Source organism: Emys orbicularis, chromosome 6, assembly GCF_028017835.1.
Source record: "Emys orbicularis isolate rEmyOrb1 chromosome 6, rEmyOrb1.hap1, whole genome shotgun sequence".
Classification (NCBI taxonomy): Eukaryota; Metazoa; Chordata; order Testudines; family Emydidae; genus Emys; species Emys orbicularis.
The window spans coordinates 99,657,148-99,677,800 of NC_088688.1; the positions used below are offsets into that span (position 1 = coordinate 99,657,148).

General features: G+C 39.8%; 1 protein-coding gene across 2 annotated transcripts in view; it reads right to left on the reverse strand.

Annotated features, from left to right (window-relative positions):
- The window catches only part of PRUNE2 (prune homolog 2 with BCH domain), a 149,730-nt gene that overhangs the window by 26,958 nt on the left and 102,119 nt on the right, over nucleotides 1–20,653 (reverse strand). For both annotated transcript variants that reach the window (XM_065406219.1, XM_065406220.1), the window contains 3 exons: nucleotides 9,667–9,746; nucleotides 8,291–8,491; nucleotides 1,227–1,403 (listed from right to left, as the gene is read on the reverse strand). In XM_065406219.1, coding sequence (XP_065262291.1) covers nucleotides 1,227–1,403; nucleotides 8,291–8,491; nucleotides 9,667–9,746 — 458 coding nt within the window. The remainder of the gene's footprint in view (nucleotides 1–1,226; nucleotides 1,404–8,290; nucleotides 8,492–9,666; nucleotides 9,747–20,653) is intronic.

The following is a 20,653-nucleotide window of genomic DNA, read 5'->3' on the forward strand; positions in this document are numbered from 1 at the left end:
GGAACTGTACACCCTTGCTCTGGAAAACGGTTGCAGTCATGCACAGAATAAAAGTAGTTTAATGAATCATAGAACAGCATACTTCATGAGGCAAAAACTATTACATCTATAGCCTACAGAGTAGATTTTTCAGTACTGCTGGCTATAGAAAAACCAAAGCATTCCCTCTTTACTGAAAGGGAATTTTATGCTATGAGTATCATGCTGCTAATAAGGCATCTATATTAGTATATTTGCTGTTGTTTGAGATGCTCAGGTATTTAAAGTAGCTATCATTGGAGATTTTTAAGAGCAGTCAGACAAACACCTGTCAGGAATGGTCTAGATAATACTTAGTCCTTCCATGAGTGCAGGGGATTGGACTAGTTGACCTCTTGAATTCCCTTCCAGTCCTATGATTCTATGATCATCTCACTTCTACCTTTGCCAGGTTGAATCAAACATTAGGCCTGACTTAGGTTGATCTCCCTTTACACCAGTTTTACACTGGCGGAAGTCAATTTTCTTCATTGGAGTTACTTCTGATTTGCCCCAGTGTAAGTTAGAACAGAATCATGCCCATTGCCTCTCCCAGAAATAATTCAGCACAGCAAGGAATACTGCTGAGGGATGTAACCCATACCCCATGTTTGGAGGTAATCCAATCTTTCCAAGTGAACTTCCAAACTCTGTGGGTTAAATTCACCCATGGAACAGAAACATGAAAATGATAGCTCCTTGAACCAGCTGATCTCCCTGTATCTCCAGAAAGATTCACCCTACAGGGAGGGTATGTGGTAGTTCTATACAATTATTCTCCTATGGTGTTTCTGCCACAGATGAGTGGTTTTCAGTTCCACTGGGAGTGCTATAAGATCCCAGCTGGCAAAGGCTGCTCAGGAAATGTGCTGAGTCAGGGCATCCTATGGTTAATCTGTCCATGTCCCCTTGCTGACAATACCACTCAGTTTTGGGTCTAAGCTAGTGGCCCGCTGGCCGTCTGATGGACAGGAGTTTGCAGCTGCTTTTTTGCCATCACAGTGGACTTTCGGCAAATGGGGCTCTGCACCTGGGTCTTCAGCAACAACAGCCCAGGCATGAATCTGGCCCTCTAGTATTTACTGTAATGTGAGTCTGAGCCAACATGTTGTTTATATGGGTGACTGAAAAATTAACTCAGTTTTCTCACTGGCTGATGAAGCATGGTTTTTCACATCACTCTAAAAATGCTTTTAGGAGTTCCCTACCTCCATGGGAAATAACTTTTTTGTAAGGCTCAATGACTTTCATATCAATCCTCTGCTCCTGTTCTCCAATCACTACCGTTCTCCATAACCTGTTGTCTTGTCGCTCTTCCTCAGCAGTATACTCCGGAATGGATTCAGACTCTTCTTGGAAAACATCCCTAACAGCTGCTTGGTCTTCTGAAAAAAATAAAACGGCACATATTACTATAGTATCTTCATAATTAGAGTGGTCCAAATTTGTGGTAAAATTATGAACTCAACTGTCCCTTTAAAGCCATTAGAATTAGTCTGGATTTACAGTGCTATAAATGAGAACAGAATTTGACCCTGTAACAGCCACTTGGTCAGATCTGCCTCTCTTTTCACCATTTTGAACATGATAATAGTAAACAATCACAGTGCAGAATTGCCTTTGTTTTGCAGGTAACAAAATGGAATGTAACATTCTGATCAGCAACTTGCAGTGGCTATTGAACTGCAGCTCTTCAGTGATATGGGCTGCTGGTGTGATAACTGTTCCACAAATATAAAGTACAAAGTTAAAATGGAAAAATTAATCCCTTGGTCATACCAGTGCTTGTTGGGGGAGGGGGAGTGGGAGGGAAGAGAAGGAAAACAATAGGGCTGCATTGTTCTCAACTTTTTCCCTTTTATCAAGTGTTCCTCCTCTTTTTTATTTTTTGGTGGACGTCAAAGAGGTCTGAAATTGAGAAATATCAGATTAAACCAAACAACATTCAGAGTACTACTTCACATCCAAAAACATCAGACTCCACATGGCTGGCTGCTCCAATATATTAAACAAAATTTTCAGGGTGGATTTTATTCCTTGTAATCCCTTTCATCTAAGGAAGAAATCTTTGTCCCCTGCTAAAAAGATCAGATAAAAGCATGGATGGGGGAACTACAAACTCCCTTCCTGGATGTAAAGTGTGGAGCAGGGATTGTGAGGCACTGGTACATAAAATTCAGGTGCTCAGCAGCCACACTCAGATCCAAAGCCCACAGAGGACTATGGAGTCCCTCAGCACAGCCCCTCTGTTTCTCAGTCCCCCCAGCCCAGGCAGGATGTCACTGTATTTCTGCTGCATTTTGGGAGTTGCATAGTGACAAAAGATGCTGTAGAATTTAGTTCTAAGTTAGGAGTAAATAGATTAACGGAGTAACAAGGGACCAGAGTTGGCGTCTGATACTCCTGCGAGTATGTCAAGTAATTAGCAAAACACATATATCCATTCTGCATTGAAAAGCATGGCTGCTAATGTATGTCTAATTATATCGCCGGTTGTGAGATTTAGTGGCTGGCTACATAAAAATTAACATACGGTATTAACTTCATTTGTAGTTGGAATTACTTAATTTCTTTCCCTAGCTATTGACCAGAATATAGGATTTTTGAGTGAATCTGTTCCTCTGTTCCATCTATTTTTTATTAATCTTCCTGGAGCATTTTAGCATTGTGAACACACACCACGAATAAGCAGGCAGTCTGAGCAAACATCTCCTCGTCAGAAAGAGAGAAAACAGCCCTGAAGGCAGATATGGCAGAGAAGCAGAGAATTTTTTTCAGTTCATGACACACATAAATAGCAAGCTCAGTCTTAAGTGAAAAGACTAAATATAGCAAGAAAATTTGGGGGGAAATGGAAGCAAGCATTTTAAACCCTAACAAAAAAAGCCAAGAATCTAATTAGTTTGGCTGAATCACCAAATATATTTATATTTTGTGTTTATGTTGACATATCTGTTCTGTTTAATGCAGCATTCCTAACTGAGCTGATGAAGACGCACTATTTTAATACAAACAGTGTCCACATTAGCCATGCATACCCATGTACTGAACCACTGTAGTTTTGCCCTGTGTCCATGCTAGCATTGTCCCCTGGGTATCTGTCCTGCAGTTCTTGTCACAACTACCCAGAATCAGTGGTTTCTGGGCATGGGGGTTTGAAAAGCCACAAGTGTACTGTGGGGCAGTAAGGGGAACATTATCTGAAACACTTCAGTCTGAACTGTTTAGTGATGTCTGTACTGGTTCTAAACCAGTGCAGGCTGAAACAGCTCCAACTGAACTAATACTGAGCCCTACTGAAAGCAGGGCTTTGGCCCACATGTAACTCACTTGGAGCACTTCTGTGTATGGACTAAAGGGGCCAGCTCCTCAGCTCATGTAAATCAGACTAGCTTCACTGTTTTCAAGGTGTTTTACAAGCATGCTAAGAGGCCCAAAGTGTTCTTATCAAATTCTCCAGTGCAGACAAGGCCTTAAGCCTTCTAGGAGAAAAAGGCGAGTATTTCTTGTATTACTACTAAAAAAATATTCATGAATAAATCAGATTATTGCTGTAATCTTTTGAATTAATGAAATGCTGAACCTTCTGGTACTTACCACCATGGGGGGAAAAGAAGTATGTATTAGTATTTTATATACAAGCTCTTTTGCAACAGTCCCCATTTCTATGTTTAAATTACTTGTTTAATCTCATGGTCCAGAGTGATTTACACAAAAATTCAGGAAAGGGTCACTTGGAGTCCCTATCCCCTCAAAATATCCCCCCCCCCAAGCCCCTTCACTCCCTTTCCTGGGGAGGCTTGAGAATATTATACTAACCAATTGGTTAGCAATGTGAGCACAGACCGAACCCTTTGTCTTTAGGACATTGAAAATCAATCAGGTTCTTAAAAGAAGAACTTTATTTATAAAGAAAAAGTAAAAGAATCACACCTGCAAAATCAGGATGGAAGGTAACTTTACAGGGTAAATAAAAAGATTTAAAACACAGAGGATTCCCCTCTGGCTCAGCTTCACAGTTACAAAACAGGAATGAAACTACCTCTTTAGTGTAGGGAAAATTCACAAGCTAAAACAAAAGATAACCTAATGCATCTCCTTGCCTACTTACAATTTCTGTAATTTTAGATGGATCATTCCAGGTATATTTTCAGGAGATGTTGCTTGGTCTCTCCCTCCATCCGGAGAGGGAACAAGAAAGAGAGCCACAAACAACCCCCCCTTCCCCCAGATTTGAAAGTATCTTCTTTCTTCTTGGTCCTTCCAGTTAGGTGCCAACTAGGTTATTTGAGCTTAACCCCTTACAGGTAAAGCGATTTAGTACAGCCGCCAAGAAGGGATTTTTATGCTACCCTTCTTTCTATGTTTATGACAGAGGTAAATCAAATAATTTGATTCAGACCCTATTTTCTCACTACACACAGCTTTGTAAAGAAACAAATCCCCAAGGAAGATTTTCTTCCTACTCAGCCAGTCTGTTTTCTGATTTTAAGGGTTTTTTTTCACATGAGGTACATGGAGCACTTAAATCAACTTGAAGCTGTTTTTTGCTAATCTGAGAAATGGAATAAATTCCCTGAGCAGAGTTCTGCCAGTTCACATAGACATTTCAGGTCCAATCCAGGACATAACCCTCCAAGTATAAGAAATAATAGGAATGGACACCTTGAACTCTTTAAGTTAATGGTACTTGGCAAATGGCTCATATTTAGTGGGTAAATGATGAACTGTCTGATTTAGAAAGTGACATAAAAACATGGGGCCAAATTCAGACCTGGAGTAAATGGGAACAATTCCCATTTAAATCATTGGCATTTGCATCCATTTTGCATCCAGCTGATTTCCCCCCCCCCCCCTGCCTTTTCTTATATTCAGAAATAGTTAGCTTTCATGCAGTATTCAATATAGTCAAATTCTGAAAACCTCTCTACATTTCAACCATCTAGTCAGCTCATCATCACTCTCCCCATCTGCCCATAACAAGCTCTATCCTCTAACCGGAGGTGACATGAGAAATGCTTATGGATGGCTGAGTACACAGTGATATCCTCTTTAGCAATAACAACTTAAGCTGACATTACTGTTCCTTGCATGTTTAAATGATCATTCCAAGTACTTTTAATTTACAATGTCCTCTCCGGTAACAGAACATTTATATGCAAGGAAGAATTTAGTTTAAATGTATTAAAAAGTTGCCCTCTGTTGTTGGTTGTGAATGTGTGGTTCCCCACATAGAAACAAATTATAATTATTATTCATTTACACAAATTATATATAAGGACAATTATGTACCAAAAAAGAATTAGCACAATAACCAGATCCCTTGCACCATCAGAACAGTTGAATTAAGCAATGCTATAAATTGTTTTACATAAGTAGTATGAGAGAGAGAATGGTATCTGGGTTAAGGCACTAGAATTAGATTCAGTTGATCATGGTTCAGTTATTTGGTTCTGCCATATGCAAGCTTATATGACCTTGGACAATTCCCTTTATCTCTGTGTCCTTAAGCTCCCTATCTATGAAACAGGGCTAATACTACTTCCTTCATCCAACACTTTGACTTGTCTATTTAGACTGTGTAGTCTTCATTGCAGGGACTGCTGTGCCTAGCATATCAGAGCACAAGAATTGGTTGCGGCTTCTAGGCAATACTGTAACACAAATAACAATAATACATTCATTGTGAAACATTTGAAGTTTCACCGCTGACTTTCAGAATACTGCTGATCAATGCAACATGCACAGTAGATTTGTTCTGGTAAATTTCAAAGTCTGAACTGACTTTTATTCAGATATAATATCTATCTAGAACTATATTAGCAGAACAAAAAATTCTGTCTCCTTATCTGATGACTATCAAGATTTGGCCAGGTGTTCACAGAAATTTTGTAACAGGGAGACTTTTTTCTGCTGTAATATGTCCCATAAGGATTTTCATTGTACCATGTTTTTTCTTTGCAGAACTGCGATTACAGGTGCACATGCTTCATTAACTGCATATAGTTTTGCAGCATTTTCTCTAAAATGGGAAGAGAGATTAATATTAACTGATATTTTATTATAAAAACTTGCAGTCCAAATACTGACTCCAAACAATGATGTCCATTTATTTGCTAGCAACACAAAATCTATCTTGCTTTATCTTAATCAAGGAAGAATGCTGAATTCATTGGAACTCTATATTCTATTGCAGACACTGCATCCAGCTGAAGAAGCATTTCATATACAGAATTAAGGCTTTGGTCAAGTGAACACATAAGCATGTGCTTAAGTTTGTAGTAGTCCCATTGACTCCAAGGTCCTAAATGCATTGTTGGATTAGGGCCTAATGGCCAATAATTTAAATGCTGAATCAGCTTTCATCTTAATAAAATGTACAGTACTCTATAACATAATTAGGGCCAGATTAATTTCCACTAGTACAGGATGGGGTAGTAGTTTGGCCCACTGCACCACATGGGGATAACTGCTGTGGAGGGTTGGTGGTGTTTGCACTGACACCATCTCTCAGGGGAAAGACAGCTTTAATTTCTGCCTGGAGCTCAACAGGAGCTCTGCCAGCACAGGTGCTTAGTCAATGCACTGAATCAACACTTCCCCTTCTGTCCTGGGCCCTCCCTGTCAGTGATGCACTCTTTTGGAACTGCAGTGGTCCTGTAATTCCATTGCTGGCACATACCAGAATATCCCTTACTGAAATTATCCCTTTATCTCTAAGAACAATGAGCTTTTCATATTTTTTACGATGAGACCCTTATTTTTAAAAAGGCATGGAAAAGTGGGCTTGTACCAAAAGTAGTAAGGATGGTCTAGTCTAGTAAGGCACTGCATGGGGACTTGGGAGACGTGTATTCAATTCCCAGCTCAACTGCAGACTCTGTGTGTGACCTTGGGCAAGTTACATAATTTACCTTCCACCTCAGTTCCTTCTCTGTAAAATGGGGATAATTCCCTAACTCACAGAGGAGTTGAGAGGATAAAATCCATTAATGATTGGTGTCTCAGCTCCTCAAACAGTGATGAGGACCAACCAAGTACCTAGAGAGAGTATTGCCCAAGAAATAAGTAAGAGTGATCCTGACAATAATTCTTCTGTAAGTCTCACTTCTGTCTCCAGGAACACAATGAACAAATATGGAGAGAAAAAAAAATCACTAAACGTGTAAAGGATAATGGAACCATGTGCAGTAAGAAGCATTGGTTATTAAGAACTGATCTTGCCAAATAAATTCAAATGTTTTATTTTTTAAAGAGAATTACTAAATTAATAATTAGTAAATGAATGAAAAGGAGTAGATAGAATAATTCGGATTTTAGTAAAGCATTTACTACAGTATATCATGAAATTTCTCTCAATATTAATTCAAACCGACTTGGACGTCAACAATCCCACAGTATAAAAACTGGCTGAAGGTCCACAAAGGGTTATGACAAAACATTAACTTTTGGTTGAGGAAGTTGTCTACTAGGTATTGCCAGGAAGTGTGTTAGATTGAGTTTTATGTAATATCTTCATTAATGATCTAGATTCTAGAAAAAGAGGTAAAGAGAACTTTTATGAAACACATAAATGTTGTTATCCCAAACACTGATGAGGACAAGGAGAACACAAAGGAAGCTAGGGAGATTAGACTAATGGACAGAAAATAACAAAATAAGATTCATCTTGCTAAAATGCAAGCTATGATATCAGCACAAATAATCTGAAACAAAGATATTAACTGGGAAGGAGAAATCTGGAAATGAATAATGTCAAGAGAGACTTAGGATCAAATTTTCTAAACTGCCAATGTACTTCCTAGTTATTACTACTTTGGTTTTCAGTATGTTTATGTTGCATACCTATAAGTGTAACTAACCCAGTACTGACTGTCAAAGAACTGATAAATTCAAAGATATGCTCCTAACCAAAGAGGAATTTTTCTCAGGACAAGTCCCATAGTAGTGCTGGGGAGCGAGAGGAGTCTGAACGTCTACATTTCTATGGCTAGCTGTTCTTACCTCCATGATAATCAGCTAATCAATTAAGCTAGTTCTCCGTGTGGCCCTAAAGAAGTAGACACCACTGATTATTTTCCATGGGGAAGAGACAGATGTTCCTTATAAACGGAAAATGGAACTATTTGGAAACCTTGCCTCCAGTCTGAAGTATTAGATTTACTTACACTGCCTAAAGGCTGACACACAAGAGACAGACCTAAGCCCATCTAATACAATGAGGAAAAGCCTACTTTATTTCTGCATAATGTCTTCCAGTCTAGTTCATTACCATTTCCAGTGTATTCAAAAGAATCTGCTTCATCAGGTGTGTCAAGGTCATCTACATTGATGTCAATTTCATCTGGTGTATCCAGATTATCATCAGAAAGGACAGACCCTTCACTTCGGTCCAAAGAAAGGTTGATGTTTGGAGCAGTGAGCTTTATTCTTCTGGGATGGGAGCCATTAAGATCCAGAGAATTAGGTGGCTCTAAATAAATATGAAGAAAGAGAAGAGCATCTGTATTAGATAAAATTGCTCTATCGAATGCTTTTGAATAACGTCAAACACATATAACAATGAGATTTTCTACCAATCAGTCATTTAAAATTGTATAATATATAAAATCAATTGTAAAAAAAAAGTTTACAAGAAACCAAAATAGAATTATGTCTTCAGAAATGTCAACTGTAGCTAGAAGCTCTAAATTACATGAAGTCCCAATGACCTCAGTGAGATACATATAGAAGCATCCCAGGACAGAATTTGGCCCTATAAATTTAGTAAAAATTATCATTATATTTAAATAACAATTGAAGGATTTGTATTGCCATGTTCCAAACTCTAATAGTAACACCATTATTAATCATATTCACTTTCTCTTAAATTGTTCAAAATGGGATCTAGCTTCTTTGAAGACAGGCCTGAGCGAGAAAGTTCAGATCTGGTTTAGATACGGGTGCACTTTTTTCTTATTACAAAATTATGGGCCAAAAGCAAAGTTCAGATGTGCTTCTGAGACTATATGTGGATCACACAATTCATTTCAATGTTGAACCAAGGTACCTTTGAATCCAGAAAGAATGAATTCACCTCTAGGTATCTATTGTAGTATGTGTTTGGTATCATTCCTGTAGTATTATTTTGCAAATATGCTGCGCTGTATTTTTTCTGATTATATAATGTCAAATTCTCTATAGTAGTAGTTATAAATATGTAACATAACCTTGTTCCTCATAGTTGGGTGTAAATAAAGGTATTCTCAGTTAATTAAAATACAAGTTGGGCATGGTTTCTTTCCTGCTATCGCATTTTACGCAATATTTTAAGCTCTTTTCTTTGGATTAGTGTATTTTAATATCTGAATTTACTTACCCCATTTAGACTGAAGTCAAATTTAGCATACTTAAGGCAGAGTATTTAATGCATTTAGTTCTTGTAATAATTAACAGACAGATGACACCAGGGAAAATATGTGGCACATTGCTAATAATTATAATTTGTCAAGTGAAGTACAGAATTAACTAAATAAAGCAAACTTAACACTTTTTTCCTAACACTGAAATGATGCCTTATCAGCACAGAAACATCCTTCTCACTGAATAATTAAATGTCATGGAAATCAGACATAACTGAATGAATGAATGAATAAATGTTTCTCTTACCAGGCCTGATCTCTGTAGCATCAGGACTTAGTACACCCTCCTCAAAGGGGATGTCCATTCCCACATCATCTGGTACCAATCTGGGGAGGGGGGAAACAAAAAAAAAGCAACACCTTAAATTGGCATATTTTATGTGCAAGATGACCAAGATCAAAAGATAATAATTTGATCTAATTTGGAGCACTGTCTTTCCTCAGACATGTCTAATTTTAATATTTGATTTGCAAACAGGCTACAGTAATAAAGAGGTGACCAAAATGTGGCTGATGGAACATGTCTAGGTAGCTCTTAGTTACCCCTATTGTTGATATGGAGATGTGGCCCCTCGAGACAGTAAACCCCACCACATAATCACGCACTTGAGTTTGGATTAGGGCATAGCATTGTGTAACCACACTTCAGCAGACTGCAGTTGTTTCGATTTTATACAAATTAAGTGCAGCTTTTGGGCTTCTCTCAATTTGCCAGTGCAGCATTAGGCGGCAGAAAGTTGTGGCTATCCTGAGCCACTGCACGCAAATCACATATCATAGCAAGACTCCACAATAATCTAATTACCATAATCACATTTGCTGTATATCAACATTAAGACTAAAAGGATATTAAATTATTTTGATTTTATTCATATTTTAGGGCTATTTTGCATGAAAATCCATCATTTCACACCTTTAGAGAAGGTTGAATATGCATGTGAATCAGCTGAAGTGTCTCATTCTGTCATGGAATTTCAGAAAGGCATGTATAGGACTGAAAGAACTCAGAAGCACAAAAATAATATCCTGGAATTTTGTGACAGATTTTCTATGTTGCAAAAACTTCTACCAAATGTTTAACTTTCATATCAAGTAATATTAGTTAGGAAAATATTAGGGAACTAATAATTATACCTAAAAATGACTATTAATTGGGATAATGTATAGCAAATACTGGGGGGAAATTGCAAATGTTAGAATTTTTTAAAATAAATCATTTCAGCTGTGTTCATTCCCCTTTTGTATTCACGTTCCATAAAAATTTTACAAATAAGTTTGCTAGTAGGAATGTTCATAGAAACAGCAAATTTGAAATGAATGTGACAATATTAATTGAAAGTGAATTTCAATTTCATAACTGTGAGTATTTACACCATAAACCTTATTCTGAAAAGTTACACTAAATCAATCAGAATAAACATATTGCGTGACCTATGTGTCCTTTCCAAACAGCTCAATTTGAAATTATGAATACTGATTACGCAAAGCAATATTTGCAGGAAACATTTCATAGGAAATCCAGAGTGAAATATCTTCACATACAAATTTAGCTGAATAACTTTAAAAAAGAAAAAAAATTGTGGAAAACATAATTTTGTTTGCAGATAGTTTGCGAACTGAAAAAAAAGCCCAAAATGCGATGGCTAAATAGCTTTTTGAGAATAGGCAACCAACTCTCTATAAACATCCAACTGGAATGTTGAAAATAACTACTAATTAATTATTGTAAAAAAATACAAGATCAAAGGTGTTAATGTAACAGGGGAGTTTCTAATACCATCAGCAGACCTGATCCTGCTTTCCTTGCTCACTCAAAAAAATTTTCATTGATTACATTGTGAAATATGCGTTCTTATGGAAGGCAAGGACACACAAAACACATAGTATTCATATAACTTTTAAACTTCATTATAGTGAATATGCAAATGTGTATCCTCAGGCATATTTTTACAGTAGCAATTTAAATTCAAAAATAGTCTTTTTTTGTTTGTTTGTTTTTAGCAGCAGAAAAATAATTTTGTTTTCACATCTGGATCACACAAAACTGGCTAAATGGATTTGTATGAGGCTTCTCTCCTTCCCCCCCACCCACCCCCCAAAAAATCACACTCTAGATCTTCTTTTTGGGATGGGACTGGATATTCTAGTTATGGAGATATCATCTGCATCATCGTGAGATTATGACCATATGTAGAATGATGTTCTAGCCTGTCCTGTCCAGATGGGAGGACCTGTTTTGAAGGAGCCAGTTTCCATTCAGTTGTATCTATAGGAGGCTTTGCTTATCCACTGAACAGCTCTTCTAATGGTTTAGGAGAATATTATAACAATTGACTGCCACCTCGATGTCTCCTGTACACATCATCATCATCACCGGGCACCAACGGAAACAATCTTGGAATTAAGAATTGACAAAGAAGGAGGTTAAAGTAATGGTTGTGGGAAAGAGAGTCTGAGGCAGATCAGTTGCAGTATAGAAAATTTTAACATTCCTATGCTGGAGCTGTGATAAGGGCAAAGTAGTAAGTATTTTCCTCTGATATATCTTCAGCAGAGTCTCTTCCAGCAGACTCATTTGAACTGATGGGGAGCCTAATTAATCCAACTTGCCTTAGTTCTTTGTTACAGCTTTCCTGACTGTACATTCTTTCTATCTACTTTGCTGGAAAAAAAAAAATCCTATCTGGCTGTTTGGCCAGCATCCTGGGAGCAGTGTCAGAGCATGGCCTTCTTTGGTTATTTATTATTATTATGTATTTATCGTATGATGTTAGTGTAGAGACCCCAACCAAAATCTGGGCCCCATTGTGCTAAACACTATGCAAACACACAGTAAGAGACAGTCCCTGCCCTGAACAGCTTACAATCTAAATAGACATGCCAGACAAAGGGTGAGAGAAGGGAACTATTACCGCCAGTTTACAGATAGGGAACTGAGCCACAGAATGTTTAAGGGCCCTATCCAAAGCTCAATGATGTCAACAGAAAAATTCCACTGATTTCAATGGGCTTTGGATCAGGCCTTGCACAAGGTCACAGAGGAAGACTGTGGCATAGGAAGGAATTGAGCCCCAAACTCCTGATTCCAGTCCAATTCTTTTACCATAAGATTAGCTTTCCTCTGACAGAGTGTCACCCAGCTCCTTTCAATGAGCTCTTAGAATTGGTGGCCTGTACAATCTTCCTAGAGAAAACCTATGCCCATCAAGGAACATCAGAGGAGGCACCTTATTATCTAGTCTCATGCAACAATGCCATGTCTAGACTCTGCATGGGCCAGAGCTAGGTGGACAAGTTTCCATTTTAGGATTCCATCTCTGCTCTGTGACTATGGAGCCTGGGAATTGTAAAGAGGACCAAAGGCTTGTACATTCTGGATGATGCATGGGCAGGCCTTCTCCCTAAATAAAATGCTTTGTCATTCACTAGATTTATTGCACAATGAATTTCCTATGCAAAGTCGAATAACTTGAGTACTGAAAAAGGAATTGTTTTAATTACTTAATTTCATCTACAAAACACACCACTTTGAAACATGTCTGGTGGTTATCAAAGAGGCTTTGTATTTTTCTTTCTTGTTTTGGACAACAGTAGAATAAATGAAAAAGTCTCATCAAAGCACCCTGATAATGGATAAAATAAATGGCATTAAATTGTTTGTAAGTGTTAACACTAAACAGTAGAATCAAAATAAATGTTTTCTGTGCACAGGAGCTCTACAGAAAACTGACACTTTGAACGTCATCACTGTTTCCTTACAAAATGTAAATAAATGATTAAAGATTTAAATGCTTTGACCAATACATAGTAAAATTCTGTTATTAAAACTAACTCATCCTTTTAAACTAACATGAAATGAAGCTTGAGTTTTATAATGACATTTAGATGTCCCAGTAAAGCTAAATAAGATACTGTATGCAAACATCAGAGGGGGAGTGAATATATTTGTGAATATATTTGCTTTAGTGTCCACATTCAGGTTTTATTTAAAATGTGTTTTATTAACATTTTAAAATTGAGGTGCCTAAATCTAAGCATGAGAACTGCAGGAGTTGGCACTTCTGAAAATCAGGCCACTTATTTAGGTGTCTAACTATAGGCACCATTTTGAAAAGGTTGGCCAATATGAATAGATATGTTTTCTTGATATTTTAAAAATGTCCCTAAAATAGGGTTTGGTTTTAAATTTAAATTTCCCTTATTGTTCTGTGAAACAGAAAAATATTCTGTTATTGCACAAGTATCAGAAAGTAACAGTCAGCACAAAGTGACTATAAAGAGAAGTGAAGGTCACTAGGTAATTTTTATTCCTTATAATGAGCAAAAAGCAAAAATAAAACAGGCAACATAAATGGTGAACAGTAAATTTAAAAAATACTTTGTTTCATAATCTCAAGTGTAAAGATACATTTAAAATGAGTTTTATCCCAATTGTGTCCATTTTAATTAAAAATTTTCTGTAGCAAAACAAAAGACCAACCTAAGATACTATTGTAAGCTCTTTGAGGGAGGGACCATCTTTTTGATCTGTGTTTGTACCATGCCTAGAGCAATGGGGTCCTGGTCTCTGATTGGCTTCCTAGGCACTACCACTATTAAAATAATATCTAAAAGAGCAATGTTCTGAAATGAATTAAACTGAGTTAATAATTTGTTATTAATGGGCTGTTAAAGTTTTACACCCTAAGCGTGAATTGAATCTCCATTGCAGTGCAGCTACCCCTACCCCTATAAACTACATCCTCTTCAGAGGTTGAACTAGCCCATTGATTTCAATAGGAGTGATATTCAGTAACTGAGAACAGAATTTGGCCAAAAATCTCTAAGCTCAATTTGATGGAACAGCATTTTTTATGTAATTAAAATACAATATTCAACATGGGATATTTGTTGTGTGACAGCTGTATAAGCAAGAGGGGACCCTCCTCCAGATGGAGACTTGACAGATCTGGGACACTGCTGGTACGTAAAAAATAATTTAAAATATTATCATAAACAGCCTTGTTGATATAAGATCATCTCCTGCATTTCAAATCAAAGCGGGGCACATATTATGGCCTTACAGCAAAGCTGAATGTAAATATCTAAGCAGTTTTTGCTGAAATAATGCTTTTTTTTCTTCAGTGTCAAGTTCCCTTTTTCTATTAAATAAACAATGAACAGCACTTGAGAAAAATATGTCCTGAGAATGATGATATTTTTAGAGCCCTTGTATATGCCCTAGACCAGTGGTGGGCAAACTTTTTGGCCCGAGGGCCACATCAAGGTTTCAAAACTGTATGGAGGGCCAGGTAGGGAAGGCTGTGCCTCCCCAAACAGCCTGGCCCCCGCCCCCTCCCACTTCCCATCCCCTGACTGCCCCCCTCAGAATCCCCGACCCATCCAACCGCCCACTCCCGGGACCCCCCGACCCTAACCACTCCCCCGGGACCCACCCCCTATCCAACCCCCCCTGCTCCCTGTCCACTGACTGCCCCAACCCCTATCCACACCCCCGCCCCCTGACAGGCTCCCCCGGGACTCCCATGCTTATCCAACTCCCCCTGTTCCCCGTCCCCTGACCACCTCCCCAGAACCTCTGCCCCATCCAACCCCACCGCTCCCTGTCCCGTGACTGCCCCCCGGGACCTCCTGCCCCTTATCCAACCCCCTGGCCCCGGCCCCCTTACCATGCTGCTCAGAGCAGCATGTCTGGCAGCCGTGCCGCTCAGCCGGAGCCAGACACGCTGCCGCGGTGCCCTGCAGGAGCTTGCAGCCCCGCCACCCAGAGCGCTGCCTGCACAGTGGTGTGACTGCAGGGCAGGTGGGACAGCAGGAGAGGGGCCAGGGGGCTAGCCTCCCCGGCCAGGAGCTCAAGGGCCGGGCAGGACGGTCCCGCGGGTCGTAGTTTGCCCACCTCTGCCTAGACTGACCGACCAAGCATGTCATGCTGGAAACATGAGCTCTAATATGGTCAGTAAAAATAAAGTTTTTACAAAATGAAGACATGATTAATATGTTTTAACTTATTAATTAATATGCAAAGCAGACATTTAAAAAAAGAGACAGGAACTAGCCTTAGTTACTCTCAAATGACTACTGTTTTCACTTCCCCTTTCACAGCCAGAATGGGTAAAAACCTGGTGGACTGGGGGAAGGGCATGGAATGGACAAGTACTGCTTCTACTGTATTGTACACTTCTTCCTCAAACTCCCCAGCAGGGCAGAAATGGGTGAGGTGGGCACATGTTGACTCCCTGCAGCACTATCACCCCAAATCTTGCAGGATTTTTGTAAAACCTGACGTTCTCTGCATTAACGGACTTGGGTTCCTCCTCCATGTTCTGAAGGGAATTCTGGAGGCAGCAGATAATAGAAAGATCCTTGGCAGAGCGCAGGCTGGAAGCCCACTTACAGGCACTGGGCCTCCACAAATGTAAGCAGAATCCTCTGGTAATGCAGGAACTCCATTCTACAGTGGGGAAACCCTTCCCATTCCTTCACCCACAGAGGGAAGCGTTAGTACATCAGACACCCCTTACGTCCATGCTTGAAGAATTTCCTGGCACACAAGATGATGTTGACCACAATATTAGGAAAAGAGAGAATACTTTTTCTTTCCGGTGAATGCTCCTTGTTGAAGGAATACTCACTTGCATTAGAGGCTCCATTATAGTCATGCATGATTTAGTGGATTGATAAAAAGATGTTTTCTCATGAAACTGAGGTCAAAGTAAATTAAACGCTTTGTGTCCTAAATGACTTCTTTTGTGTGGTACACAGACCAGTCATTCAAGGATCAGCTGCATTAGGAGTCAGGTTACAGGACACTAACTTTGATATATAAGGCCTGCAGACTTGCACAAAAGTAAGTCCAAAAATGTGTATTTCTTAAAGGTAGTTCAGAGCCAGATATCAGATTTGTATGAGAGGGGATGAGGGTGGGGAAAGCTGACTCACAGCTGAACTCTTTTACATTCCCTTTTTATGGTTTAGTCAGCCACACATCTGATGAAAAGTATCAGAGGGGTAGCCGTGTTAGTCTGGATCTGTAAAAAGCAACAAAGAGTCCTGTGGCACCTTAAAGACTAACAGATGTATAAGAGCATAAGCTTTTGTGGGTTAATGCCCACTTCATCAGACGCATGTAATGGAAATTTCCAGAGGCAGGTATAAATATGCAGGCGAGAATCAGTCTGGAGATAACGAGGTTAGTTCAGTCAGGGAGGGTGAGGCCCTCTTCTAGCAGTTGAGGTGTGAACACCAAGGGAGGAGAAACTGCTTTTGTAGTTGGTTAGCCATTCACAGTCTTTGTTTAATCCTGATCAAAAGTGACTAGTGTAAGCTGATTAATTATTTCTAATTAAGATCTGCAAATTAAGAAGAAATAGGTGCAGGGTTGATTTAATCATGTAGTACAGAATATGTCCACATGGTTACTAAATTTAAATCTTGGGAGTTAATCAAATTAAGGTAGAAAAAATCTATATCCTGAACGTTGGAATTTATTAATCGCTAAAAAACCTTGACTCATCTTTCTAGTTACATACTATACAATATTGGACAATGGGCCTCTGCTGAGCCATATATTTTAATAACCATATTATAATACACAGTGCAATGTGCTGTGCAAACATCAACTAATCGTTTTTCACAACACTGCTGCACAAAAGGTATGCAAGTGCCATTATTCCCATTTTATAGATGGAGATACTGAGATACAGAAGTTAGGTGACATACCAGAGCCCTTAGAGGTAGGTAGTCATTTTCAGAACTAGGATTCAAACTCATGACTTCCTAGGTCCCTGTCCTGTGTGCCTCAGATCTAAAAGTTGTTTGACAGTGAACATTAGAGCTGGTTGAAATTTTCTGAATTTCAATTCTTTTAGTCAATTTTTCACTGAAATTTCAAAGTTAGATCAGAAAAGTGATTGGTTTTGTTGTAAAAATTTCCCCCTAAAAATGCATCACGTTTTTCAACTAGATATAGGCTAGATGGCTGAAATTTTCTGAATTTCAAAATTTCAGTGAAAAGTTTTGTTGAAACTTTAATTTGGACAGAAAGGGATGGATTGTTCACAAAAGAAATCTTGAAGAAGTTTTCCTATTTTTCAATTAGCTTTAGTATTTGTACTGTTTATCTTATTTCTGTCTGTTTTTGCCATAATAGAAGAAGCAGAAAATCTTCAGGAAGGTGTATGTTGTGCTCCACACAAGGACTTCCAATATGCTTGGCACTATGAGAATTCCCCTTCACCTATTCCTATAAGACTTAAATTTCTTTAAATAGTTCTGATGAAGAAATTCACAATAGCCTTTACAATTTTAAAATACAACTAGTGTTATTCCTGTACAACTGATCTGTTTGTCTCTGCAACTTTGTTGGCTTTCTCCAGTGTTATTTTTTTTAATTAAATCTTTTTTTTTGTTTTTCATTGTCTACCTTTTGCACTGCTTAACACATTTGCCTCTCTCGGTAGTGATGTCTACCACTGTCCTCTATTGGATGGAATCAGATCTGTCAACAGTGGGTCAAAGGTCCTATTCTACTAACAAATACACCCTCCTTTTTCTCAAAAAATATTCCTCTTTAACACAAGTGATAGAGGCTTTTGGGCCTGATTTTCAGAGGTATTAAGCATCCACAACTCTAGCTGAAATCAATAGGCACTGCAGATACTCAGCACTTCTGTAAATCGGTTTATCAGAACACAGGGATCTGAATTCAGTTCCTTTGTTGCTGCCAAGTTCAGAATTGGCACGATTTGCAGTATATTGATACTTTTAAAGGGGTATGTGCATACAAATTTCTTATGCTACAGATGCTTTCTGATTGTCACCATATCTGTCTCCATGTGGCATTTGTTTTTACCTTTTTTCCTATGTATTATTTCTACACTGTGCAATTGCACCTCTAGTCTAACATATAATTTTCTACATAACCCTGAATGCATGATTCTCTTACCCCTTTTTGCTCCGTTTGTCTGTTGTATTGCCTACCCTTTTATTCTCTTGCTATTGCTATACTTCTCCCTTATTTTGCATTTTTATCTATTTTTTCTCTTTCCTACAATATCTAGCTTTTTTTCCCTTTTGCATCGTTCTACCTAAAATTTTAGTCTTGATTTTGAATTTCTGTAATTTCGTAGTTCAGGTTAGGACTTCAATATAAATGTATATCTTAAATTGCTGTAGTGAGCCTGCAGTTCATGCAGGCTAAGATATAAATTTATACTGAAGTTCTAACCTGAACTATGAAATCATAGAAATTCAAAGTTAAGTCTAAAATTCCCCCATCTGGACTTGAAGGGCCAGCCACAGGTCAACTGAGGAGAAAGGCAGGGATGCAGAGCAATACCACAGCTTTAGAAGAACAGCTGGGTGAATGGATACTTTGGGACCTTTTAAGAACTGGATCCCAGAAGACATCTGATGTAAGAAGCAGGGAAGATCTGCCCCCTGAGTCTCATCTGAAGGCCTCAGATTGTCTTTCAGATGCAGTGTGTGCGTCACAGAGATGAGAGAACAGGGGAATGTGAGAGATCATGCCACTCACAAGCTGTTCCTGCAGGTGGCTTTAGCGGGAAGCAACCCAATGGCTGTAGAAAGGAGCTGCTGAGGACAGGCAACAGCAAGCCATTGTAAGGTGCAGCCAGGAACAATGTGGGGCAGGTTCATACAGGAGCCAAAGGAGGTAGTCTGACCAAGACAAATGAGAGCTAGCTGAGGAGAAAGCTGGCACCAAGCAGCCTACTCCTACAGCCTACTTGTGGGAGGAGGGTGTTCGACTGAGGGAGTCTCTGAAGCATGGGAAGTGGCCAGGCCTGTAAATACATGTGTGAGTGGGGGACAGGCTGGGCAGAGAATCACCACCAACTACCCTAAGAAGAAGACCGCTATGATAAATCAGTGGGGCCCCTGGAGCCAGTAAGAGGCTGCAGACCAGCCAAATCTGGACACAGAATGAAACATTAGTCAGACAGAGGGATACTGTGAAAGTGCGAGAGCCAGTGTGTCAGGGAATGCATGGCTGATAACAGCTGGATTGGAACCAGGGAAGAAGGGGAGCACTGAGACTGAGGCCTGGTCTACACTAGGAGTTTATATCGAATTTAGCGCCGTTACATCGAATTAACCCCGCACCCGTCCACACCACGAAGCTATTTAATTCGACATAGAGCTGTCTTAAATTCGACTTCTGTACTCCTCGAAAACGAGAGGAGTAGCGCTAAATTCGAAATGGCAATATCGAATTAGGCTAGGTGTGGATGGAAATCGACGGTAATAGCTCCGGGAGCTATCCCACAGTGCACCACTCTGTTGACGCTCTGGACAGCACTTCGAGCTCGGATGCTCTGACCAGCCACACAGGAAAAGCCCCGGGAAAATTTGAATTCCTTTTCCTGTCTGGGCAGTTTGAATCTCATTTTCTGTTTGGACAGCGTGGAGAGCTCAGCAGCACTGGCAACGATGCAGAGCTCTCCAGCAGAGATGGCCGTGCAATCTAATAGAAAGAGGGCCCCAGCATGGACTGATCGGGAAGTCTTGGATCTCATCGCTGTGTGGGGCGATGAGTCCGTGCTTTCAGAGCTGCGCTCCAAAAGAAGGAATGCAAAGATCTACGAGAAGATCTCTAAAGCCATGGCAGAGAGAGGATACAGCCGGGATGCAACGCAGTGCCGCGTGAAAATCAAGGAGCTGAGACAAGGCTACCAAAAAACCAAAGAGGCAAACCGACGCTCCGGATCCCAGCCCCACACATCACGTTTCTACGAGGCACTGCATTCCATCCTAGGTGCGGCCGCCACCACTACCCCACCAGTGACCGTGGACTCAGAGGATGGGATACTGTCCACGGCCGGTTCCTCGTCGGAAATGTTAGCGGACGGGGAAGATGAGGAAGGAGATGAGGAGGACGAGGCAGTCGACAGCGCTTGCACCACTGATTTCCCCGACAGCCAGGAGCTCTTCATCACCCTTACCGAGATCCCCTACCAACCATCCACAGCCGTTACCCCGGACACCGAATCAGGGGAAGGATCAAGCAGTGAGTGCTTTAAACATCTAAACATGTAATTTTAACATAACTGGTCCACCGTGGTAACACACGTTCCCACGCCATGAGTCCAGTAAGTAGTCTGGGATCATGGCACGGCACAGCATGGCGGCATACGGCCCTGGCCTCTGCATGGTCTCCCGAAGCATTCTTCCCCTCTCGCTCTCCGAGATCCTCATTAGAGTTATATCGCACATGA